The sequence below is a fragment of the Chrysemys picta genome, chromosome 7, assembly GCF_011386835.1.
Source record: "Chrysemys picta bellii isolate R12L10 chromosome 7, ASM1138683v2, whole genome shotgun sequence".
In the NCBI taxonomy this organism is placed as follows: domain Eukaryota; kingdom Metazoa; phylum Chordata; order Testudines; family Emydidae; genus Chrysemys; species Chrysemys picta.
The window spans coordinates 52,132,798-52,157,534 of record NC_088797.1 but is presented as its reverse complement, the minus strand read 5'-3'; the positions used below and the strand labels follow the sequence as shown (position 1 = coordinate 52,157,534).

The 24,737-nt window shown below is 55.3% G+C and overlaps 1 protein-coding gene across 23 annotated transcripts; it reads right to left on the bottom strand.

The window, feature by feature from the left end:
• Positions 1-570: 570 nt before the first annotated feature.
• APEH (acylaminoacyl-peptide hydrolase) lies at positions 571-24,737 on the bottom strand. 23 transcript variants are annotated; one of them, XR_010589151.1, is made up of 23 exons: positions 24,588-24,737; positions 24,114-24,243; positions 22,943-23,069; positions 17,125-17,187; positions 13,515-13,605; positions 12,879-12,954; positions 12,456-12,607; positions 11,983-12,120; positions 11,508-11,599; positions 11,052-11,092; positions 10,115-10,236; positions 9,530-9,677; positions 9,088-9,185; positions 8,838-8,889; positions 8,617-8,705; positions 8,039-8,177; positions 7,879-7,962; positions 6,313-6,393; positions 5,674-5,762; positions 5,193-5,383; positions 5,002-5,104; positions 1,301-1,490; positions 571-741 (listed from the first exon to the last, which is right to left on the bottom strand). XR_010589151.1 is itself a non-coding variant. In XM_065551448.1 (23 exons), the coding sequence occupies exons 1-23, from the start codon at positions 24,597-24,599 to the stop codon at positions 724-726; spliced, it is 2,286 nt and encodes a 761-aa protein (XP_065407520.1). In that variant the 5' UTR covers positions 24,600-24,737; the 3' UTR covers positions 571-723. The 23 variants fall into 23 exon arrangements, 18 of the variants coding, with proteins under 18 accessions (XP_065407520.1, XP_065407519.1, XP_065407524.1 ...); XM_065551448.1 differs by having other exon boundaries at positions 1,301-1,450; XM_065551447.1 differs by having other exon boundaries at positions 1,301-1,407.

Below are 24,737 nucleotides of genomic sequence, written 5' to 3'. Positions count from 1 at the left end.
TGTCTCAGCCTTGGCTGTTCCTGATGACTCAGAAATCCTGTTCTGACTGGACAAGGCTGCTGTGTGTCACTGCCAACACTGGCTGGGTACTGGGAGCGTGAGGGTGAAAGTCTCCCCCAGGCTTCTGGCTCAGCAGGCCAGGGTAGGCAGGAGGCGGTGAGAATGTCTGGCCTGCCCTGACAGAGGGGGGCCCCTTGGGGGCTGGCCCTGAAGGGGTTCCTCCAGGGCCTGATCCTGGAGCTTTGAGACACCTGGCTATGCCCTGGCTGGGCTGGGCTGGGCTGGGCTGTGAGACACCCCACGGAGGGGGCAGGCTCACAGGATGGTCTGTTCTCAAGGTGCAGGTGCAGTGTAAAGCCAGCCAGCCCAGGGAGGGGAGAGTTTGCATTAGGACACCTCCTACCTTCCTTCCCCAGGGCCTTTCCCAGTTCTGCAGGAGGGGCCCTGGTGGCTCCTCCTCCCCCCACCCAGCCCCACAGCCTGCTAGCGAAGGGGGCCCCTGCTGCAACGGAGACCCAGCCCCTCCTCCCAGGGGCAGGCCGCACCCTTAGGGATAAGTTGACTCAGACACAAGATGAGCCGTGGGTTTATTGGAAACAGGTTACAGGGCTTGGGCAGAGGCGGAGCACAGCCCGTCAGCACTGCAGGTGCTGGAGCAGCCAGAGCACCATGTTCATAAAGCCATCAGCCTCAGCCTCAACGCCGGAGAGCGCATGGCTGTTCCTAGGGTACAGCAGCAGCCTGTGGAGAAGGAGAAGGCTTGGCAAGGTACCCCGGAACCAGCTCTCCAGGACCCACCCACCCACCCACACCTGGGCACAGACCTGCACCCCCTGCCACCTCCTCATGGACCTCCCCTGCCTGCCCACCCACGGATGCACCAGGACACCCCCGCCCCCCATCACCTCCCCAGGGACCCCTACCTGTCAGGGCACTCATCAGGACCCCCCATGCACCAGGGCACACACCAGGACCCCCTGCTTGCCGGAGCATGCAACCTAGACCCCCCCCAGGACTCCTGCACTGGGACCCACCCCGCCCATGTGGGATATACCAACTCCCCGCAGCCACCTGAGCCTCCAGCCAGCTTCCCTCATATAACTCCAGCTTCCTCCCGCCCCAGTGATCTGGTTCCTCCCTTGGTGCTCCCTCCCTTGGTGTTCCATTGGTGATACCAGCCCCACTGGCCTCATTGCCCCTGAGCACCCAGCTTGTCTCCCCCCCACTCCAGCCACGGCCCCTGCACCAATCAGTTCTCTCCCCCCAGCCAATCCCCATGTCCTGTCCCCCGTGGACTCACCGGGTAGGAACGCCCCTGGCCTTGAGAGCACGGTAGTACTCCAGCCCCTGCTTGGGGGGGACACGCCTGTCCTCTTCTCCCAGCATCAGGAGCACAGGTGCCCGGACCTGTGGGGAGAGCGGTGCAGAGAGCTGGATCCCACAACCAGCACTGGGGCCCCACACCAAGATGAGGAGGGGTGTGTGTATCTCTGACCAGGGAGAGAGGGTCAAGGTCAGGGTCTCTGAACAGGGTTTCAGAGCAGGGGGGTAGGACGGGTTCCCTGGGGTGCAACCGGGTGGTGGCTAAGAACAGTCAAAGTTTGTTATTTTCTGTTTGCTTATTTCAGGAAAGGGAAATGGGGACAAAAAAGCAGAAAGATGAGTGAGAGTGAAGCAGTTGCAAAATTGATGCTGTACAAACTGCAAGCAGCAGAAAAAGAACATCAGAGACTTTTGGAACTAAAACAGGGTGCAACTGGGGTACCACTGAGCCCTCTGTCTTACCAACCTGGGCTCCCTCTCACACTGCTGCTGTGACAAACTGCAAATCTCTCCAGGTACTGCACTCACACAGCCATCCATGGGCAGGGACGAACCCAGCTCAGTTACATCAATGCTTTTGCCAGTCACTCATGAACTAACAATAGAGACTTCAGCCAATTCCTCCCAGCTCCCCAGCCTAGGACCCCAGGGCTGTATGTCTTGCCCTGGTCAGAAGCCTGGCTAATGTAAATTCATTGCCCAGTCTGCTACTTCTACAATTTAAAGTGAATGGGCACCAGCCCTTGCAACCTGAGCAGATTTTCCAAGCACTTCAACCAAAATGCACTGTTTTAGGGAAAAAATTTAAAACTTATTTCTTAGGTAACCAACTTTCATCTGTATGCTTACTGCTTATAAACACTTAAAATCTATCTTTCTGTAGTTAAGTAAATAAAATTGCAATCTGAGTTCTATAAACTAAACAGGATTTGAATCAAGCAGCATCTCACCTCGACATACAATACAAGCAGGTGACAGATCTTCCATACACAGACTGGAACTTTCCTTCAGCCTGGGACCATCTCCCCAGTTCTGTCTTTTTCCTCCAGATGTACTTCCAGGTGTTGAATTGTGGGGGGAGAGAGGCCAGGTTGGTAAGCCAGACTGGGCTCAGCAGTACCCCAGTTCCAGGTTGCACCCTGGGGAACCGGTCACAGTGAGCAGGGTGAAATGCACAGTTTGTTGTTCTGAGTGAGATTTGCATTTCATACACTGGTGTAGAGATTTTAAGTGTGGTGGCTAAGAACAGTCAAAGGGAAGGTTACCGGTTTGTTATTTTCTGTTTGCTTATTTCAGGAAAGGGAAATGGGGACAGAAAAGCAGAAAGATGGGTGAGAGTGAAACAGTTGCAAAATTGATGCTGTACAAACTGCAAGCAGCAGAGAAAGAACATCAGAGACTTTTGGAACTAAAACAGCTGGAAGTTGAGGCTCACTTGAGGCCTTTAAAGGATAGATATAAACTGGTCATTAACACGTTTAGGCTTGAAATTACGGGAAGGTTTCTAACCATCAGAGGAGTGAAGTTCTGGAGCAGCCTCCCAAGGGGAGCAGTGGGGGCAAAAAACCTAATTGGCTTCAAGACTGAGATTGATACATTTATGGAGGGGATGGTATGACAGGACTGCCTACAATGGTGTGTGGCCCATCAGCGACTGCCTGTAGCAAAAATCCCCAACGGCTAGAGATGGGACACTAGATGGGGAGGGCTCTGAGTTTCTACAGAGAATTATCTCCCAGGTATCTGCCTGGTGGGTGTTGCTCAGAGTCTAACTGATCATTATATTAATGGTTGTGAAGGAATTTCCCCCCGAGACAGATTGGCAGAGACCTTGGGGGTTTTTCACCTTCCTTTGCAGCATGGGGTATGGATCACTTGCAGGTTTAAACTAGTGTAAATGGTGGATTCTCTGTAACTTGAAGTCTTTAAATCATGATTTGAGTTCAGTATCTCAGCCAGCAGTTATGAGTCTATTACAGGAGTGAGTGGGTGAGGTTCTATGGCCTGCAATGTGCAGGAGGTCAGACTAGATGACCACGATGGTCCCTTCTGACGTTAGCAAGAGTATCTGAGTAAGAATATACATTACAATATATATATACACACACATATATATATATATATATACACATATATATATATATATATATATACACACACACACACAATTATATTACAATATAAACCTAACCAGTGTCCCTTAAGTGACTTGCCACAAGATGTCAGAACATGTTAGTATTAGAGCTGAGTGGGTCTAATATTTATTTAATTTTCTTTCTTGATATAGGAATTAGTTACAGTGCTCCTGTCAGATGATTTCTAAATTATTATCTGCAAAAAAACCCAAACTACTACAGTTTTCAGTTACTTAAGTAGCCCCTGGAATCACAGTTAAAGTTGCTCCCCCTGTCCCCAAAAAATCTGAAATGGCGCCCCTGTGGGCCGGCACAGAATTTGTCCCCCTCCGCCCCCCATGCGTGGCCCGGTTAGCTTGACTGGAGCCACCCCCCCAAATATAGAAGTCAAACTACCCCATGATTGTATGTGGAGTTATGAAGTTTTAAAATGTGTGTGTCACTGAAATATGTTGTGAGCTTGGGAACACCCACAACCAGCCTTTCAAGTGCCACAATGGAACAGCGAGATGCTGCTGATGACCCATTAAAGGAATCCACACTCCCAAGGACAATTCCAGTATACAATGGATACCTCTCTTAGGCCTTGGCTACACTGGCGCTGTACAGCGCTGCAACTTGCTGTGCTTAGGGGTGTGAAAACGACCCTCCCTGAGCACAGTGAGTACAGCGCTGTAAAGCGCCAGTGTAATCAGAGCCTGCAGCGCAGGCTAGGAAGTCCCGAGTGTAGCCAAGGCCAGAGATAGCATGTAGATAATGGAGACTGCTTGATACACAGGATCTTTCCAGCAAGCTTGAAGAAGCAATAAAAGGGGGAAGTAACATCATCGCTTGGCCTCTCTCCCCCCACAACTGAACACCTGGAAACACATCTGGAGAACAAAGACTGAACTGGGGAAGTGGTCCCAGGCTGAAGGAGTCCCAGCCTATATACAGAAGATCTGTAACCTGCTTGTATTATCTATCTGGGTGAGACACTGCTTGATTCAATTCCTGTCTAGTTTATAGAACTCAGATTGTGATTTTACTTTTATTTCCTAGGTAACCAACTTTGATCTCTATGCCTGCTACTTAGAATCACTTAAAAATCTGTCTGTTTTATATTTTACCTAAAACAGTGCATTTTGGTTGAAGTGCTTGGGAAATCTGCTCAGGTTGCAAGGGCTGGTGCATGTCCACTTTCCTTTGTAGAAGTGGCAGACTGAGTAATGAATTTACACTGGCCAGGCTTCTGACCAGGGCAAGATAGTACAGCCCTGGGGTCCTAGGCTGGGGAGCTGGGAGGAATTGGTTGGAGACTCTCTGTTGTTGGATCATTAGTGTCAAAAGCATTCATGTAACTCAGCTGGGTGTATCCCTGCCTGTGGATGGCTGTGTGTGTGCAGGACCTGGAGAGGTTTGCAGTTTGTCACAGCAACACAGTGTGAGAGAGAACCCAGCTTGGTAAGACAGAGGGGTCAGTAGTACCCCAGTTCTAGATTGCATCCTGGGGAACCCATCACAGGGGGGTGCAGAGTCTCTGAGCGGTGGTGGGGCTCCATACCTGGGCGACGTACTGCATGGGTGACTTGTGGAGCATCTCTGCCCAGTGGGAGGCATCCGGGAGGGTGTCGGGTGCATAGGGGAAGCCGGCCTCAGTCAGACACCTGCAGAGGCAACAGAGCCCGGCTCAGGGCGGGACCCAGTCTGTGCCTGGTGCAGGGGGTGGGGAGGGTCTGAGCCCCAGGCACTCACCAGTCCGGGATGTCGGTGCCGCTGATCATGGAGGCCATGTTGACGACCGGGTTCCTTGCCACACAGGCCTGGTAGGTGCCTGGGTACTGGCCGATGAGGTGGCAAGCAAGGAAGCCCCCATGTGAGCCACCCACTAGTGCCACCCGCGCTGAGTCTAGGGGCTCCTCCTGCAGCACCTGCTCCACGCAGTACTGCAATGGGATGAGATGGGCAGTGCCATGGGGCAGCCAGGGAGGTCTCGGGGAAGGGGGGGGGGGCGGCCAGGGCGGTCTCAGGGAGGGGGCAGCCAGGCCTGGAAGGGGGCACCCAGAGTGGGCAGGGGGGAAGCGCTGGGATGGGGCCAGGATCTGACAGGCTGGCTGAGCCCATCTCCCCCTACTAAGTTCCTGGGCGGGAGGTGCCCAGAGGGAGCAGCCTGGTCCCCTGGCTGTGGGTCACACTGTCCCAGACCCTGCGGGGGAGCTTGGGGGGCAACCACTACCTGCACGTCTTTGACATCCTGGCAGCCCACGTGGCCGGGCAGGGAGGCGACGCTGTCCTGGCCAAAGCCCAGTGAACCGCGGTAATTCACTGGGGGGAGAGAGTTCAGTGTGACAGGAGAGCCCCTGCCAGCCCCCCTGCAGCAGGGGTTCATGACTGTACAGAACTGGCTTGCCACAGCCAGTCCCCAGCCATGCTCGGGGAGCAGGGTGCCCACCAGGAGACCCCACCCCTTGCCAAGGGGCACCTAGCTGCAGGCCTGCGACCCGGGGGGGTGGGGGTGGGGAGCAGCAGCCGAGTGCTGTGGGGCTGGCCTGGCCTGGGCACTGCGCCCTCCTGCCGGCTGCCCCAGGGATGCTGACGGTGCCTGGGGTGCTGTCCCAAATGGCCATCCCCATGTTGGTGCTGCATTCTAGGAGCTCAGGCTCCCTGTGCCTCGGCCCAGCTGTGCCCTCAGCCCTCTCCAGGGGGATCCAGGGCACACTCTGAGTAAGCCCTGGCCCAGCAGTTCCTCCCTAGGGTGCTGTGCCCAGGGAGCTGGCAGGGGCCGAACACGGCCAGGCCTAGGGAGCCCACAGCCACCACTTCGCCAGGCCTTGGCTGCATCATGCGTACCCACTGTGGCTCCGGCAGGACTCACCCAGGAGCACAGCGAAGCCGATCCTGCAGAGCGCTGCGGGGTACAGCATCCAGCTGGCTGTGCAGACGGAGTGTGGGCCTCCTGCAAGGCGAGGGCAGAGGAGTGAGGGGCTGGAGCATGGGGCAGAGCCCAGAGCGAAGGGGCTCGTAGGGAGTGTGTAATGTAGTTGTTCGGACATGGTGTCTGGCAGGGAGGGGGAAGAGATGGGTGAGCAAAGCGATTCTGCTGCTAGGCTCCCCCAACACATGACTGCCTTAAACAGGCGGTTTTCAGGGGAGCATGGACCGGGGGGCATCTGCTGGCCCCGCTTACTCCCTGAATGGCGAATGAATGACTGTTGGCACGAGGGGCTGTCTGGGAACTGGGGACAAGACACGCTCAACAGGGCGACAGAGCTCTGGGGACCAGGGCAAAACAGGAAACTAAGGGCCCCCAACCCTCCAAAACAATTACTATGGGGACAAAAGAGTAAAAGAAGAGGGAAGGGGCTTTGGAGTTGGGGAGCCCAGGCCTGGGGGTAGCTGCACTCCCTGTAGGGCTGAGGAGTTTGGGGACCCAGGTCCAGAGGGTGGCTGCATTCCTTGTGGGGCTGGGGGAGGGTCAGAGGTCATAGGCCTGTGGGGTGGCTGCACTCCCCGTGGGGCTGGAGTGTCAGAGGGCCCAGGCCTATGGAGTGGATGCACTCCCCATGGGCCTGAGGGGTTTGGGGGCCTAGGCTCGTGGGGTGGCTGCGCTCTATGTGGGGCTGAAGGTTTGGGGGGGGGGGGGGTCCAGGACCATTGGGCGGCTGCGCTCCCTATGGGGCTGGGTGGGCTCTTGCATCCAACCTGGGGACAGTTCTCGGTCCCACCTCTGCCTGAGCTCTGTCCCTGCCACGAAGGGTGTGGTATCCCTACCCTGACCCTGCTCCAGGCTCAGCCCAGCGGGTGCCGGCAGCCCACTGTGATGACGCCAGCAGTGCCGAGGGTGGGATCTGGGCCTCAGCCGGCAGGCACATGCCTCCCTGCACTATTGATGGCAGGTGCCAAAGCCGAGCAGGGCTGCCACCCCATATGCCAGGCTGCAGCGCCTCACTCAGATCTGACCCAACCGCCTGCCATCCTCCTAGGAACCGGTGCAAGCTGCTTAGGGAGGGACTCTCCATGGACACGACCACCAGGGCAGAACCTTGCCCCCTGACCCGAACCCAGAGGGACCTGCCTGTCAGCGTCGGGCGCTGGTTGGGTTGGGGCCAATCCCCTCCCCCTGCAGTGGGGGGAAGGGGGGGAGAAATGTGCTTGCAAATCAGCGCCCAGTGAAGGGGCAGTGGCCTGCAGCCGCCGTGACAACCCATGGCTCAGGAGGACAGCCGGCCCCACGGCAGGAGAGGAACAGCTGCAGATGGGTGGGCATGGGGACCCCCCCCCCCAGAGCAAGGTGGCAGCACTGATGCGGGTCGAGGAGAGCCAGATCTGACAGCACAACACTCGGCTCTAGCTTCAAAATTAGGCCTAATCAGACCTACACAGCCTGGGAGGGCCAGGGTCTTTGATGGGGGGGAGGGGCACGCCGGGCGGGGGGTCTCACCATGGGGCATGACCACCAGAGGCAGCTTCCTCAGACCTAGCCCCTTGCTGGGCTGTAGCAGGATGGCTTCGAAATCAATACCCTCTGCAAAGGAAGAGTGTGATGTCAGCGCTGGAGCCAGCCCTCCAGGGCCCAGTCCCCGACCCCTGATAGCACTCACCGTACTTTGGGTTCTCTTGGTCTGGGGGGGGCTGCAGGGGCCGGATCGCCCAGCTGATCTCTGGGACAGGGGTCACGTCCTCCAGACACACCCAGTGCACCTGGGCCTCCTGCCCGGCCCTGGGGAGGAAGGCCACCTTCTGCCAGGGGAAAGAGCCCATCAGTGGCAGGCGCAGCATGCTCGGGGAGTGGGGACATGACCCACCGGGAGAGGGGCGGTAGGATGCTCAGGGGGCTTTTGCAGACATCTTCTGGCAGCATTTGGGGAGGAAATGGCTGCAGCTGGCAAGGGGGGTTGACAAGGAAAGATTGATAGCATTGAACAAGTAAGCAGCCTGCATGCAGCGCCAGTGCCTGCAGCCCCCTGCTAGCCCAGCCTTGGGCTCCACCCCCTAGCTCTGCTGGTGCCCCTCACTCCTGCCCCACTGCTCCCTGCTAGCTCAGCGCCTGAGCAGGGAAACGCTTTGGGATGCTGGCTAGCGTGTGGTGTGGATGCAGCCAGTAAATTTTTATTCCTGAGTCTGCATGTGGGGTGAAAGGTCATAGCACAGCCTCCCACCCCGGCCCATTCCCCCTTACCAATGTGGGGGGGCAGCTGGGGGTCGAGAACCTGGCCACCAGGAGATCCCGGTCAATGGTGAGGAGAGACCAGCTGCCCAGGGGGGCACCTGCAGAGGGACAGATGCCTAGGTCATGGTCTGGAGCTCACAGGAGGAGGAGCCTGGGGGCAGCAGGGCTCCCAGCCCCTCCCACTGGGCATCCAGGGACAGCGCGAGCAGAGCAGGCTGCCGGGTACTTACCCATCGTCAGGGAGGTCACGCTACCAGTCAGCGTCTCCACCACAAGCAGCTCCTAGGGCGACACCAAGAGCTTTGTCAGAGGTGGGGCCGAGTCAGAGGCAGGGAGGGCCCAGCGCACCCCCAGCCTCTCTGCTCAGGGCTGGCCTGGGCCCCGTATGGGTGGGCATGGGGCCCAGGCCAGCCGGCTGCGCGTATGCCTGCAGGCAGCATAGCTGTGGGGCTGCCCTGCCCCAGTCCCCCACCCCAGTACCTGCCGGCTGCGCTGAGCGGTGTCCAGCACGACCCTCTGGCTATCGGCTGCCCAGCACAGGCCCGGCAGCGCTGGGCAATAGATCCCTGTGAACGTTCCTGCAAGGAGAGGGCCCCAGGCTCAGCGCGCTGTCCCCTGCACACCAGCCAGGCTGGTACAGGGCACACGCACCAATGGCCAGCAACAGGGAACCAAGCTTCCCATGCAGCTCCTGTTCAGTTCCCTGCCCCCACAGCTCTGCCAGTGCCCCTCACTCCTGACCTGCAGCCCCCTGCCCCGCCAACCTTGCCGATTCCCCTCACCCCACAGCCCCTCCTGAGCAGACAGCGCCGTGTGCTAACTTTCACATGGGGAGAGCGCCAGTCCCTGGGTGCCTAGCCTGCCTCATCGTCCTGCTGCACAGCTCCTCCCTCGTTCCCAGCGAACCTGGCCGGCTACTCACCCTGGCTGTGCCGGGGCACGACATCCAGCACGGTGGAGGTGACCTTCGTGTACCAGTCATACTGCAAGAGATGGCCGGGAGCACTCAGCATGGGGCTGTTCTGCAATGCTGCCCCCTCCTTCTGGGAGATCCAGGGCAGGGCTGGCGGCTGTTCATAGGGAGGCCCAGTGTGGTGGGGAGCCTGCCCTGGGTTAGCTAGACTCCAGCAGGCCTCTCCCAGCTCCCCCCGGGCACCTGAGGGAGCAGCAGCACTGTGCCACGGGCACCATTTGGTGCCTTACTGGGGGGCAATAAGTGCGACCCTGTGGGGAGCAGTGGGCACCAGCAGAGCGAGCAGGGCCAGGCCCATGTATCAGGGTGACATGCCCAGGGAAGATGGTTCGCGTTATGCCACCACGGGCACAGACACTCTGCTATGGCAGCGCTGGAGAAGCCCAAGTACCCAGCCTATGCAATGCGACCGATGACCGGCTCCCAGCAGGAAGTGCCACTGGCGGATATGGCCCACACGGCCTTGGCTGAGCGGCAAAGAGCCTGATGCCCAACCCCTGGTACTGGCTCCCCAGCCTGGCGGGACGCACTCACCATGCGGAGGCAGCTGCACTGCTGGTGGGGCCCGAGTACGCCGTTCTCCAGGTACACAATGCGGCACTGGTCAGGGCTCAGGCGTGGGGACCACACAGCCTTGGTGTCATCTGACAGCAGCTCTGCAGCGGGATGGAAGGCCGGGAGAGGAGTGTGGGCACAGGCAGGATGGGGGCAGGTAGGGCGGAGGACATGCAGGTGGGCAGGATGGGGGTCGGGCAGGGCAGGCCTCAGGCTGGATGGCGGCACATGGGCAGGCCGCAGGCTGGACAGGGGCATTGGAGCATGCAGAGTGGGGAGCACACAGGCAGGGTAGGGGGCATCAGACAAGATGGGGCACGTGGGCAGAGCGGGTACCACAGGCAGGGGGCATGTGGGCAGGGTGCAGGCAGAACGGGGACCGCAGGCGCAGGGGGAGAACACAGGCAGGGCGGGGCATGGACAGACCTGGGGCACACGGGCAGGGTACAGGTAGGAAGGGGACATGTGGGCAGAGAGAGGACCACGGGTAGGGCATGCAGGCAGAATAGGGTATGTGGGCAGAGTGGGGACTGTGGGCAGGGCAGAGGGCACACGGGCATCGTGAGGAATGGGGAGAGCGGGGAGCACACGAGCAGGGCGTAGGCAGGACGGGGACATGAGGGCAGGACACGGGCAGGACGAGGGCAGGGTGCAGGCAGGACGAGGGGACGAAGGCAGAGCAGGAGGCACAAGGGCAGAGCAGGGATCATGGGCAGGTGGCACACAGGAAGGGCACAGGCAGGGTGGGGGCACGTGGGCAGAGTGGGGACCGCGGGCAGGGCAGGGGGCACACAGGTAGGGCGTGGTCAGGATGGGGGATTGTGGGCAGGGGGCACATGGGCACAGTGGGGACCATGGGCAGAGTGGGGGGCACACAGGCAGGGCACTGGCTCAGAAAGCAGCAGCAGCGACTCACCACACCTCGCTCCTGTCAGGTCCACATAGAACAGTGCTGACCTGGGAACCAGAGCAGCGCGGTCATCACTGCACGGGCCCCACAGCTGCCCAACCCTCCTGCCCTACACTCGATGGGAGCAGCCAACCCAGCCCCCACTCCTGCCCCTGCCCCAGCTGGCAGATCGGAGCTGCAGCTCCCCAGGCTGAGTCTGGCAGCCCCAGCCCCCGGCAGCCCCTCCCTCTGCAGTGGCCACTGCAGCAGATGCCCGCAAGCTGGGGCCAGCTCTCGGAGCAGGGCTGGGTCAGCCCCAGTCTGGCCTTCTGTCCTGGCAGTGCAGCCCCAGCCTGCAGGTGCCTCAAAGGGCATTTCTCTGAGGGGTCCCACTGGCCTAGGCACACCCAGACATGGGGAGGCTCCTCTCCCCTGCGCCGGTCGCTCAGGCAGGGGCAGCTGGCAGCAGCACAGGGCACTCACCTGCGGTTAGTGCAGTGCCGCAGGCCCAGGCGGAAGGGCTCATGCCACCAGCCTATGAACACCACACCCATGTCACCAGGGGACCAGAAGGCCTGCAGGCAAAGTGGGAGAGCGCCAATGATCAAGAGGGGTGGGGAAAGAGAAGGTGGGGGAAGAACCTGGTTGGGGGGAAGGAGTGTCAGAGGGGGCCCAAGAGCAGCTAGAAACTCTCCCGCTCTATTTAAGGGAATGAAGCCATGAGTGGTGTCCTCCAGAGAACCAAAGCATGGCCCCACCCTGCTGGTTGACATCCTGGAGCACAGATTTCCCTGCTAAGGCACATCAGTCCCTCATGGAAACTGAGTAACCTGTGGATGCTGGTAGGGGCAGCTGCCATCAGAGGGAACAGACAGAGAGGTGTTTGGGGGCTGCTTTGGGCAGCCAGCAGGTGCAAGTTGGGCACTGCCAGCGCCTGGCTCCCCACGCCCATGCTGACCTGCCCAGGGGAGATGTGCTCCGGGACGCCCTCCAGCACTGACACATTGCCACTCTCCACATCCAGCACGCACAGGGCCGGGATGCTCTTGCCCACCAGTGCCTCGCCCCAGTCGTCGTGGTACACGAACTGCTCCCCCTGGAACACAGAGCCATGAGTGCCCCCTCCCCTAGGGAACCCCCCGACCCCCAGTCCTCCTGCTTTCTGGAGCAGGACAGCCCTGTGCCTCGGACCCAGGGCCGATCTGGCTCTAATTGCATTGCCAGAGCCCACAGGACAGCCATCCCCTGCCCCACAGGCCCAGCATCCCTGAGGGAAGCAGGGCATAGCACTCAGCGGCAGAGCCAGGAATTGTCCTTTGAGTCCCTGCTCACGGCTCTAGCACCATGCCTGGATTTCCAGCCAGTTGTGGGGGTGGGGCGAGTGGCCCACCCACAGCTTCAACTCGGGACCTCCAGCTGCGCCCCACACACCTTGACAGCCTTGTCGCGTCTCTCATCAGCACAGCTGCTGCTCAGCTCCGGGGCTCTGCTCTGGAAGAAGGACTCGGCCTTGGGCCGTTTCCTCTCAGCCACGTAAAGCAGGTGAGTCTCCGAGTGCGACCAGGACAAGCAGCCAAACTGATCTGGGGAAGTGCTAGTCAGACCCTGTGGGGTGGCACAGCCCAATGCCCCCACCATGGGGCCTGGGGACTCCCTTCGCCGCCCTCCCCACGCCCGGCCAGACGGCTGCAGGGCCCCCTTCGCCGCCCTCCCCACGCCTGGCCAGATGGCTGCGGGGCCCCCTTCGCCGCCCTCCCCACGCCTGGCCAGCCATCCCCCATCCTGCCCCACCCCACAGCCCCAACCCCTCCCCCAATTCAGGGAGAAGGCGGATCCATGGAGACCCAGCCTCACCATCCTCATAGACATTGCCATGCTTCTCCAGCACTGTCAGGTTGATGCTCTTCACCTTGCGATTCTGATCCCATATCTGGGGGAACAAAGACATCAGGGGCCAGGCCCCAGGACTGTGGGGTCACAGGGCAGATGGCAGGAGAATGGCAGCACAGGGCAGGGGGAACAGGCAGCTGTGATAGATATTGCTGGCAACAGCTGCCAGCTAGGGGGGCAGTTTGCCTGGCTGTAGAGTGGGGAACAGGGCCCCACCTTGCACTGGCTTGCTCCATCCACAAAGAGAAGGAGTGGGCTGGCCACGGCTCTGTCCATCCTGCCCCACACCAGCCCGGGATCCCACGAGGGTCAGGTCCGCTGGCCGGGCCCCAATGTGCCATGAGCAGTGCCTGGTAAATGCTGAGGGGAGAGCCACAGGGATTCCCACCCCAGCGGCCTGCTGGAACTACAGAGAAGGGATCCCTCCACCCCAAAGCCAGGCCTGAGGAGGGGCTGTCAGCAGCAGGGGCTGACCTCTTCCTTGAGTCCCGAGCATGGTCAGGCCAGGAAGACGCCTCAGCCCCAGACAGCAAGGATGCCGAGAGCTGCCCTCACTCTGCCCAGGGCTTTTCCCACAGCCCCAGCCTCCTATCGACTCACCTCAAGGAATTGCTTCTCCTCGCCTTTGCCAGGACTGGCTTTCCGCAAAACGGCCTTAAGTGCCCCACTGGGAGACTCCCTGCTCAGCAGCCTGCAGGGGGAGACAGGCTGGAGTGGGCCTGGGGGCATGGCATGGCTTGGGGACAGAAGACACACGGCCAGGGCTCAGGGAGTCCATAGGATCCTGGACCCACATGCACTAACCCACCCCACAGGGGTGCTGGGAAGGGTGGAGCTGGGGCTTGTTGTGATAATTTGGCCTGCAATTGACCCTGATGTGAGCTCAGTTGTGCAGGAGAGTGAACGTTCAAGCTGTCACAGTGACCTGTCATCCAAAATGGTGCAAGAAAATATGTACGAAGGTCCCCAAAGGACTGGGTGTTCTGGTCACGCCTGGTAACTACGAGGAGGAGGGGACCAGAAATCAGTGGACCAAACCTGGTGTCGGAAATTTGGCCTAATTGGTGGTCAATGGGCTATTCCACCCCTCTGCCTGTGGAGGCTGGAAAACAAATAGACTTGGGGGAAAATGAGGTGTCAGAGTTCTGGAACAAATTGATAAACTAAACACCAGAACCAGATGGTATTCACCCAAGAGTTCTGAAGGAACTCAAATGTGAAATTGCAGGACTACTAACTGTAGTCTGTAACCTATCATTTAAATCAGCTTCTGTACCAAATGACTGGAGGATAGCTAATGTGATGCCAATTTTTAAAAAGGGCTCCAGAGGTGACCCTGGCAATTACAGGCCAGTAAGCCTGACCTCAGTACCGGGCAAACTGGTTGAAACTATAATAAAGAACAAAATTGTCAGACACATAGATGAACATAATTTGTTGGGGAACAGTCAACATGGTTTCTGTAAAGGGAAATCATGCCTCACCAATCTACTAGAATTCTCTGAGGGGGTCAACAAGCACATGGACAAGGGGGAATCCAGTGGATATAGTGTATTTCGATTTTCAGAAAGCCTTTGAGAAGGTCCCTCACCAAAGGCTATTAAGCAAAGTAAGAAGTCATGGGATAAGAGGGAAAGTCCTCTCATGGATTGGTAACTGGTTAAAAGATAGGAAAACAAAGGATAGGAATAAATGGTCAGTTTTCAGAATGGAGAAAGGTAAACAGTGATATCCCCCAGGAGTCTGTTTGCCTCCGGTGCCGCGAGCAGCGGCACCGGAGGCAGCAAACAGGGCGGCTAACAGGGGAGTTTGAGAGGGAGTTTGCAGGGGGAGGTAAAGGGGAGGCAGGAGGGCGCGGCATGTTGTGTGCTCTGTGCCCGCAGATACAGAGACCAGAGACTACAGCAGCCATGAGCCAAGCAGCAGCAGACGGAATGCAGATGGCAGCATGTGGGAGCTGTGGTATGTATATAGTCCTAGCAGGGGACCTGGAACAAAGGTATGTGTGTATGAAGTGTCGCCTTATAGTGTTACTGGAGGAAAAGATTAGGGGGCTGGAGATGCAGGTAGAGACCCTGGTGGAGTTTAGACGGGGGTTTGAGCAGCTGATGGAGGATAGGCAAGGCGGGGCTGGAGGGGAATGCTCTAGGGCGGAGGAGGAGGCAGTAGTAGATGGCAGCGAGAGGGGAATGGAAGGGGGAGAACAAGGGAAGTGGAAGCATGTGACTGTGAGAAGCAGGCCAAGGAAAAGAAGGGCCAGTGAGGGGGGAATAGAACTCAGGAATAGGTTTGGGTGTTTGGATAACGAGGTGGAGGGGCAGCAGGTGGTGACTGAAGGTGAGAGGGTGAGGAAGAAGAGAAGAGCAGCTAGTCCGAGAGAGAGAGGGGAGGAGTTGATGGAGACAGCACCAATTCTGGGCCCCCGGAGGATTCAGGAAGGCATAAGGGGCAGCATAAGGGAAGATAGGAGCAGACACAGGTCAGGACTAGAGGGAGCGGAGACTAGATTACTAGATCGCACTGTTGTCAGGCAACGGCAGGTGTATGTAATTGGAGACTCTTTACTGAGGAGATTGGACAGGCCTGTGACCAGGGCGGACCCGGAGAATAGAAGGGTGTGCTGTCTACCAGGCGCAAAGATACGCTATGTGGACATGCGGTTGAAAAGGATCCTAAAAGGAGCAGGTAAGAACCCCTTGATAATCCTTCATGTAGGAACGAATGACACGGCTAGGTTCTCGTTAGAGAGAATCAAGGGAGATTATGCCAGGCTGGGGAAGACGCTCAAGGAGATAGAGGCTCAGATTATCTTTAGTGGGATTCTGCCTGTTCCGAGGGAAGGGCAGCAAAGGACTGATAGGATTGTGAGAATAAATAGTTGGCTAAGGGAGTGGTGCTATAAGGAGGGCTTTGGGATGTATGGCCACTGGGAGGCTTTCGGGGACAGACACCTGTTCTCGTGGGATGGGCTTCACCTGAGTAGGGAAGGAAATAGACTTCTGGGAGGGAGATTGGCTCATCTTATCAAAAGAGCTTTAAACTAGGAAGTTTGGGGAGACGGTTGGGAGATGCACAGTTAATCTCCACGCCAGATTCCAGTATTGAAAAGCTGAGTGAAATAAGAGGAGACATAGCCGGGGAGATGAGATTGGACATAGGAAGGACAGGGGGGACGGACACAAAGAGGCCCGCAACATATAGTGCTACTAATGGGAGACAGGCTAAACAACATACATTAGGGTGTTTATACACCAATGCGAGAAGCCTAGGTAATAAAATGGAGGAATTGGAGCTCTTGGTCCGAGAATTGAAACCAGATGTCGTAGGAATAACTGAAACGTGGTGGAATGACAGTCACGACTGGAACACAGGTATGGAGGGGTATGCGCTGTTTAGGAAAGACCGGGAGAAAGGTAAAGGTGGGGGGGTGGCATTGTATGTCAATAGTGAAATAAGCTGTAAAGAAATAATAGTGGATGGAATAGATAATACGGAGTCCGTCTGGGCAATACTCACACTGGGTAAAAGGACTACTAGAGCCTCTCTGGGGATAGTGCTTGGGGTGTGCTATAGACCGCCAGGATCGACCCAGGATATGGATAAGGAACTATTTAATGTATTAAGGGAAGTAAATACTAATAGAAAATGTGTAATCATGGGGGACTTTAACTTCCCGGATATAGATTGGGGAACAAACGCTAGTAGCAATAATAGGGCTCAGATGTTCCTAGATGTGCTTGCTGATCAATTCCTTCATCAAGTGGTAGCTGAACCGACGAGGGGGGAGGCCATTTTAGATTTGATTCTGGTAAGTAGTGAGGACCTCGTTGAGGAAGTGGTAGTGGGGGACAACTTGGGCTCCAGTGATCATGAGCTAATTCGGTTTAAACTAAATGGAAGGAGTAACAGAATTAAGTCAAAGACTAGGGTTTATAATTTTAAAAAGGCCAATTTTAACAAATTAAGGGGACTGGTAAGGGAAGTGGATTGGGCAAACGTATTAATGGATCTAAAGGCAGAAGAAGCCTGGGATTACTTTAAGTTAAAGATGCATGAGCTGTCAGAGGCCTGTATCCCCAAAAAGAGAAAAAGATTATTAAGCAAGAGATTTAGACCGAGCTGGATGAGCGACTGACTCAAAGGGGCGATTAGGAAAAAACAGAAAGCGTATAAAGAGTGGAAGAGGGGAGGGATCAGTAAGGAAACTTACCTTAGTGAAGTCAGAGAATGTAGAGATAGAGTGAGAAAGGCCAAAGGCCGTGTAGAGTTGGACCTAGCGAGGGGAATTAAAAGCAATAGTAAAAGGTTTTACAGCCATATAAATAGAAAGAAAGCAAAGAAAGAAGAAGTGGGACCGCTGAAGACTATAGCCGGAGAGGAGATTAAAGATAATCTAGGCATGGCGCAATATCTCAATGAATATTTTGCATCGGTGTTTAATGTGGCCAATGAAGGAATTAGGGATACTAGCACCATTACAGAGGGGCATACAGGATGGGAGATTACCATATCCAAGGTAGAAACAAAACTTGAACGCCTTAATGGGACTAAGTCGGGAGGACCGGACGATCTTCATCCGAGAATATTGAAGGAATTGGCGTGGGAAATAGCAGGCCCATTAGCGATAATATTTAATGAATCTGTAAACTCAGGAGTGGTCCCGTTAGACTGGAGAATAGCTAACGTGGTTCCTATTTTCAAGAAAGGGAAAAAAAGTGATCCGGGTAACTACAGGCCTGTTAGTTTAACATCTGTAGTGTGCAAGGTGCTGGAGAAAATTCTGAAAGAGAAACTAGTTGAGGACCTTGAGGTTAATGGCAAGTGCGATAATTTACAACATGGTTTTACGAAGGGCAGATCGTGCCAAACGAATCTGATCTCCTTCTTTGAGAAAGTAACAGACTTATTAGATAAGGGAAATGCGGTGGACCTAATATACCTGGATTTCAGTAAAGCGTTTGATACTGTACCCCATGAGGAATTATTGGTTAAACTGGAAAACATGGGGATTGATATGAAAATCCAGAGGTGGATAAGGAATTGGTTGCTGGGGAGATTGCAGCGGGTGGTATTAAAGGGTGAACTGTCAGGTTGGAGGGAGGTTACTAGTGGAGTGCCTCAAGGTTCGGTTTTGGGACCCATTTTATTTAATCTATTTATAACTGACCTCGGAACCGATTGCAGGAGTGGGCTGATAAAGTTTGCGGATGATACGAAGGTGGGAGGCGTTGCAAATTCGGAGGAGGATAGGGATATTCTGCAGGGAGACTTGAATGAGCTTGTGAATTGGAGTATCAGAAATAGGATGAAATTTAATAGTGAAAAGTGTAAGGTGATGCACTTGGGGATGACTAATAACAATTTTAGTTACAAGATGGGGACGCATTGGTTAGAAGTAACGGAAGAGGAGAAGGACCTAGGGGTCCTTGTAGACCGCAGGATGACTATGAGTCGACAATGTGATGTGGCGGTGAAAAAAGCCAATGCGGTCTTGGGATGCATTAGGCGAGGTATATCTAGTAGGGATAAGGAGGTCCTGCTTCCGTTGTATAAGGCGCTGGTGAGACCTCATTTGGAATACTGTGTGCAGTTCTGGTCTCCCATGTTTAAAAAAGATGAACTTAAACTGGAACGAGTGCAGAGAAGGGCTACTAGGATGATCAGAGGAATGGAAAACCTGTCGTATGAAAGGAGACTAGAGGAGCTTGGGTTGTTTAGTCTGACAAAGCGAAGGCTGAGGGGGGATATGATTGCTATCTTTAAATATATCAGAGGGATAAATACAAGGGAGGGAGAGGAATTATTCCAGCTTAGTACTAATGTGGACACGAGAACGAACGGATATAAACTGGCCGTGGGGAAGTTCAGGCTTGAAATTAGACGAAGGTTTCTGACCGTCAGAGGGGTGAAATATTGGAACGGCCTTCCGAGGGAAATGGTGGGGGCGACGGACCTGTCTGGTTTTAAGATTAAGTTAGATAAGTTTATGGAGGGAATGGTTTAATGGTAAAACATAGTAGCCAAGGAAAACCAAGCAATGGTACGTAAATAGTATAATGGCCAACAGGGGTCAGGCTAGAGACTCTTGCCTACATGCTCGGGGTCTTACTGATCGCCATATTTGGGGTCGGGAAGGAATTTTCCTCCAGGGTAGATTGGCTGAGCCTCTGGAGGTTTTTCGCCTTCCTCCGCAGCATGGGGCAGGGATCACTAGCAGGAGGGTCTCTGCCGATGAAGTCACTGAAACACAGGATTGGGGACTTCAACGGCAGAGTCCAGGGAAGGGTTTTGTGGCCTGCAGCATGCAGGGGGTCAGACCAGATGATCATAATGGTCCCTTCTGACCTTGAAGTCTATGAGTCTATGAGTCTGTACGGGCTCCAGTGCTATTCAACATATTCATAAATGATCTGGGGAAAGGGGCAAAGAGCGAGGTGGCAAAATTTGCAGATGATACAAAACTACTCAAGATAGTTAAGTCCCAGGCAGACTGTGAAGAGCTACAAAAGGATCTCGCTGAACTGGGTGACTGGGCAACAAAATGGCAGATAGTACCAGAGTGGTACCATGTTAGTCTGTTTCTAGAAAAACAATGAGGAGTCCGGTGGCACCTTAAAGACTAACAGATTTATTTGGGCATAAGCTTTCGTGGGTAAAAACCCCACTTCTTCAGATGCATGGAGTGAAAATTGCAGATACAGGCATAAATATATATTGGCACATGAAAAGAAGGGAGTTACCTTACAAGTGGAGAACAAATGTTGAAGACCAATTCAGTCAGGGTGCATGTGGTCCACTCCCAATAACTGATGAGGAGGTGTCAATACCAAGAGAGGGAAAACTGCTTTTGTAATGAGCCAGCCACTCCCAGTCCCCATTCAAGCCCAAATTAATGGCGTTTAGTTTGCAAATGAATTGTAGCTCTGCAGTTCCTCTTTGAAGTCTGTTTTTGAAGTTTTTTTGTTGAAGAATGGCTACTTTTAAATCTGTTATTGAATGTTGAGAGAGACTGAAGTGTTTTCCTACTGGCTTTTGTATGTTACCATTCCTGATGTCTGATTTGTGTCCATTTATACTTTTAACATAGAAGACTGTTTGGTTTGGCCAATGTACATGGTAGAGGGGCATTGCTGGCACATATCACATTAGCAGATGTGCAGGTGAATGAGCCCCTGATGGTGTGGCTGGTATGGTTGGGTCCTATGATGGTGTCGCTAGAGTAGATATGGGGACAGAGAAGGCAACGGGGTTTCTTACAGGGATTGGTTCCTGGGTTAGTGTTTCTGTGGTGTAGTGTGTAGTTGCTAGTTAGTATTTGCTTTAGGTTGGGGGGGCTGGCAGTAAGTATGGATTGGCCTGCCTCCCAAGGCATGTGAGAGTGGGGGATCATTTTCCAGGATATGTTGTAGATCGTTGATGATGCGCTAGAGAGGTTTTAGCCAGGGGCTGTACATGATGGCCAGTGGTGTTCTGTTATTTTCCTTGTTGGGCCTGTCCTGTAGTAGGTGACTTCTGGGTATCTGTCTTGCTCTGTCAATCTGTTTCCTCACTTCCCCAGGTGGGTATTGTAGTTTTAAGAATGCTTGAGTATAGGGTGGTGTTTACGTGACTATCACTTATTTTCACTTTAGTGTCCAGGAAGCGGATCTCTTATGTGCACTGCTCCAGGCTGAGGTTGATGGTGGGGTGGAAATTGTTGAAATCCAGGTGGAATTCTTCAAGGGACTCCTTCCTGTGGGTCCATATGATGAAGATGTCATCAATGTAGCGTGACAAAGTTCCTCCTCTATCTTGATGGGTCTTGCGCTTATTGGCAGATTTTCTTGCCTCAGAGATTCACCGTGTGGGTTGGGGAACAGCCCAGAGACCTTCCCCGCTGGAAGAACCCACAGTCCAGGTCAATTGGGAGGTTTGGGGGGAACCCAGGCCCGCCCTCTACTCCGGGTTCCAGCCCAGGGCCCTGTGGACTGCAGCTGTCTATAGTGCCTCCTGTAATGATAACGCTTGTGCTCCTCAGTCCTCCAGCAGCACACCCTCTCAGCTCCTTGCGCCTCTTGCTCCCAGCTCCTCACACTCCCACCACAAACTGGGGTGAGCTCCTTTTTAAAACCCAGGTGCCCTGATTAGCCTGCCTTAATTGATTCTAGAAGCTTCTTCTTAATTGACTCCAGGTATCCTAATAAGCCTGCCTGCCTTAACCGGTTCTAGCAGGTTCCTGATTACTCTAGTGCAGCCCCTGCTCTGGTCACTCAGGGAACAGAAAACTACTCATCCAGTGACCAGTATATTTGCCCTCTACCAGACTCCTGTACCCCACTGGTCTGGGTCTGTCACAGTAGCGTAAGTAGAAGAGGGGCACTAGGGAATGAGGGCTGATTAACTCCCTTCTCTTCATGTGCCAATATATATTTATGCTTGTATCTGCAATTTTCATTCCATGCATCTGGAGAAGTGGGTGTTTTACCCTCAAAAGCTTATGCCCAAATAAATCTGTTAGTCTTTAAGGTGTCACCGGACTCCTTATTGTTAAAAGGACAGATGAAATTCAATGTTGATAAATGCAAAGTAATGCACATTGGAAAACATAATCCCAACTATACATATAAAATGATGGATCTAAATTAGCTGTTATCACTCAAGAAAGATCTTGGAGTCACTGTGGATAGTTCTCTGAAAACATCCACTCAATGTGCATCGGCAGTCAAAAAAGCGAACAGAATCTTGGGAATCATTAAGAAGACAGAAAATATCATATTGCCTCTATATAAATCAATGGTATGCCCACATCTTGAATACTGCGTGCAGATGTGGTCGCTCGTTCTCAAAAAGGATATACTGGAATTGGAAAAGGTTCAGAAAAGAGCAACAAAAATGATTAGGGAATGGAACGGCTGCCATATGAGGAGATTAATAAGATTGGGACTTTCCAGCTTGGAAAAAAGAGGACTAAGGGGGGGATATGATAGTGATCTATAAAATCATGACCGGTGTGAAGAAAGTAAATAAGGAAGTGTTATTTTCTCCTTCTCATAACACAAGAACTCGGGGTTACCAAATGAAATTAATAGGCAACAGGTTGAAAACAAACAAAAGGAAGTTATTTGCCAGCTATAACCTTGTCTACAAGACTGTCTGGCACGGGGAGCCCCCTCCTGCCAAAGAGAAAGGGAACACAGGGTGTTGTTACAATGAAAGCCTGACTCAATGTTTTCCATTTCAAAGACTTCAGCTGGTTTCCCTTCCTTTCTGGATGTTCAGTACAAGTTAAAGGGTGTTTGCTGGGCTGTTTGCCCTGAGACTATGCAAGCTGAGGTCTCCAGATCCTAAAGCCCAGGCCATGGTTAACACAGTTTACTGTTGGCCAGGGACTGGGTCATATGAACGCTTTGGCTCCCATATCCCATCTAAACACACACCAGGACACAGCACAATGGAGAGGTGCTCCCAGCAGGCGCAGCAAAAGGCAGGGATAGCAGGCCTGGCACCTGGGGCTACCCGTTACAAAGCTGGAGAAGCAGTGGGCACAGGGGGCCCGAGGTGGCCCAGACACCTCCTCCAGGGGGCAGGAGCAGGTACAGCCAAGAGCCCAGCACTCTGCTAGTGGCCTTTTGCAAGCAACTCAGCCTGGAGCCCCCCCAAGGACACAGGGGAGGGGCAGCTGCAGGGGAGGGAGCAGAGCAGTGTTGTGGAAGACTCTGCCTCCCCAGCCAGCAGCCTGGGAGCTAGGGGCAATTCAGGGCTAGACATAAGGCCCCCAGGACATCCCACCTTCCGCACTCTGAGCAGGGGGCCTCTGCCAGGTGCAGAGCCACACTTTGTTTCTGTCCCTCCTACTGGAGCCCCCTAGCAGGAGGCAACACAGCCCAAGCTCTTCCCTAGCTGCCCACATCCCATGGCAGGGCAGCCCCCACCTCCCACCCAGCCATGCCCACACTGGACAGCAAGCCAGGCCAGGCTCTAGCAGAGCTGTGGGGATGGCGATGGGCACACGGTGGGCACTGGCAAAGGCACAGGGCGGAGACACTCACTCTCCCTTGATCTCACTGCAGGTGCCCGAGGGGCCAGAGTACACGATGGCCTGGCTGTCATGGAAGATGAGGTACTGGCGGCAGAACTTCACATTCTCGGCTCTCTCCAGGTCCTGCTGAGACCACTCTGGAAGGAGAGGGCAGTCAGCTGCTGCCTGCACTGGGTTGGCACCGCTCCCCTCTCCTTTGGCCTTAGAGCAAAGATACCAGACAGGATGGCTCGTGTGCAGAGCAGGGCACCTTGCCTGCCTGCACTCCTGCCACTCTCTGTGCTACATGGAAGCAAGCTGGGCTTGAGACTAAGGCAGCAGCTTAGGGCTCAGGAGATCTGGGTTCAACCCTATCTCTGTGTGATCCTGGCCCAGTCTCTTATGGCTTGATGGTCAAGTGTGCTTAGCGCTTTGCAGCTGGGACGGGGGACACTTCTGAAAATCAGCTGTCACTGTCTGTGCCTCAGCTCCCCAGCTGGCACGTGGGGACCGCAGTCTAGTTTCTGTTGCAGGGCACACTTCTCCCTCCCATGGCTCAGACAGGCCTCTGAGTGGAGAGAAGATAGAAGTCTGGAGAGCCAGGAGCAGTGACTCAGGAAGCAGGACTGGCCAGGCCAGGGAAGCCACACGGAAGGCCAGGGAACCCTTAACTGGGGAAGGCCAGTTGTGCTGTGACAAGTGGAGGGGGAGTTGTACTGTCTCTACTGAGTCTCTGCTGACTGAAAGAGAGGGGGCTGCAGGTAACAGACAGGCAACATGGCGCTCTCTGCTACAACAGAGCATCCCATCATGCACTGCTTCTTCTGTTGGAGCCAGCTGCAGGGATGGGAAGGCTGAGCCCAAGCCCAGGGAACCTGCCCAAGGGGCAGTGTGCTGATCTGAAGGACCCAACTGCCACAAATCCCTTCACACACATGAAGTGCCCCAAGCAGGGTCTTGGGGCGGTTTCCTCTGAGACTGACACTTGGCAAGCGGACAGCCTGGAGTCTGGGTCCATCACCTCCCTGGTGCCTGACCTCAGAGATGAGGGACCTGGGGGGCCTCCCATGGCGAAGCCGAACCAGAGCTAGGAACAATGCAGCTGCCCTCTGCTCCTGGGGCCCCTCTGCCTCCAGCCCTCCGTTCTCCCCATACTGGGACAGAGGGGCCCTGGAATGCGCAGGGCGCAGCGGAGTCCGTACCTGTATAGACATTGCAGTATTTGCCCCCATACTGAGTGGTGACCTCGGGTCCGATGCAGGCACTGCAGAGCGAGGGGCACTGGTTGAGCTCGCGGTACAGCGCTGCTATCTCTTCCGGGCTCCTCAGCACCTGCGCAGGAAAAGCCCGTCAGCATAGGGCGGTTGGCAGGGAGCGCCGAGCCAGGCACCGCGAAGGGAAGGACCAGGGCAGCGGGGCGCACGCGGAGTTCGCCGGCAGGGAGCGCTGGGCGCAAGGGTCAGAGCTCGGCACGCCGGAGGTGCAGGGACGAGGAACGCAGCCCAGGAGGGGCTGTGTGCGCAGGAAGAGGTCATGGACCTGAGGGTCACACGGAGGACACGACGGGGGGTGGGGTGGAGCTTTCGCCCCCAGTCCCTGCGTCCTCCTCCCCTGGCCTGCCAACCAAGGCCCCTCCCGCGGGGCACTGTGGGAAGGCGGAGGACCCAGCCCCTCACCGGTGACTCCATGTCGCTAACGCTAGTCCGGACGCTGGGGGTCCTGACGCGGCACTTCCGGACTGGGAGGCGGGGCCTCCACTGGCCAGGGTCCGGCCCCGCCCCGAGAGCGCTGCGCGGGCAGGGGCAGGCGTGTCCCCCTGCAGCTGC

Bases quoted from the DNA above. Each gene is read 5' to 3' on its own strand.
- APEH (XM_065551447.1), bottom strand. The intron at 13,606-17,124 runs GTAAGTTTCCTT...CTCCCCCTGCAG, and splicing joins CATTCTCTGACTTCACTAAG to GCTGCTGAGCAGGGAGTCTC. The intron at 10,237-11,051 runs GTGAGTCGCTGC...ATCCCGCTGCAG, and splicing joins CCTGACAGGAGCGAGGTGTG to AGCTGCTGTCAGATGACACC.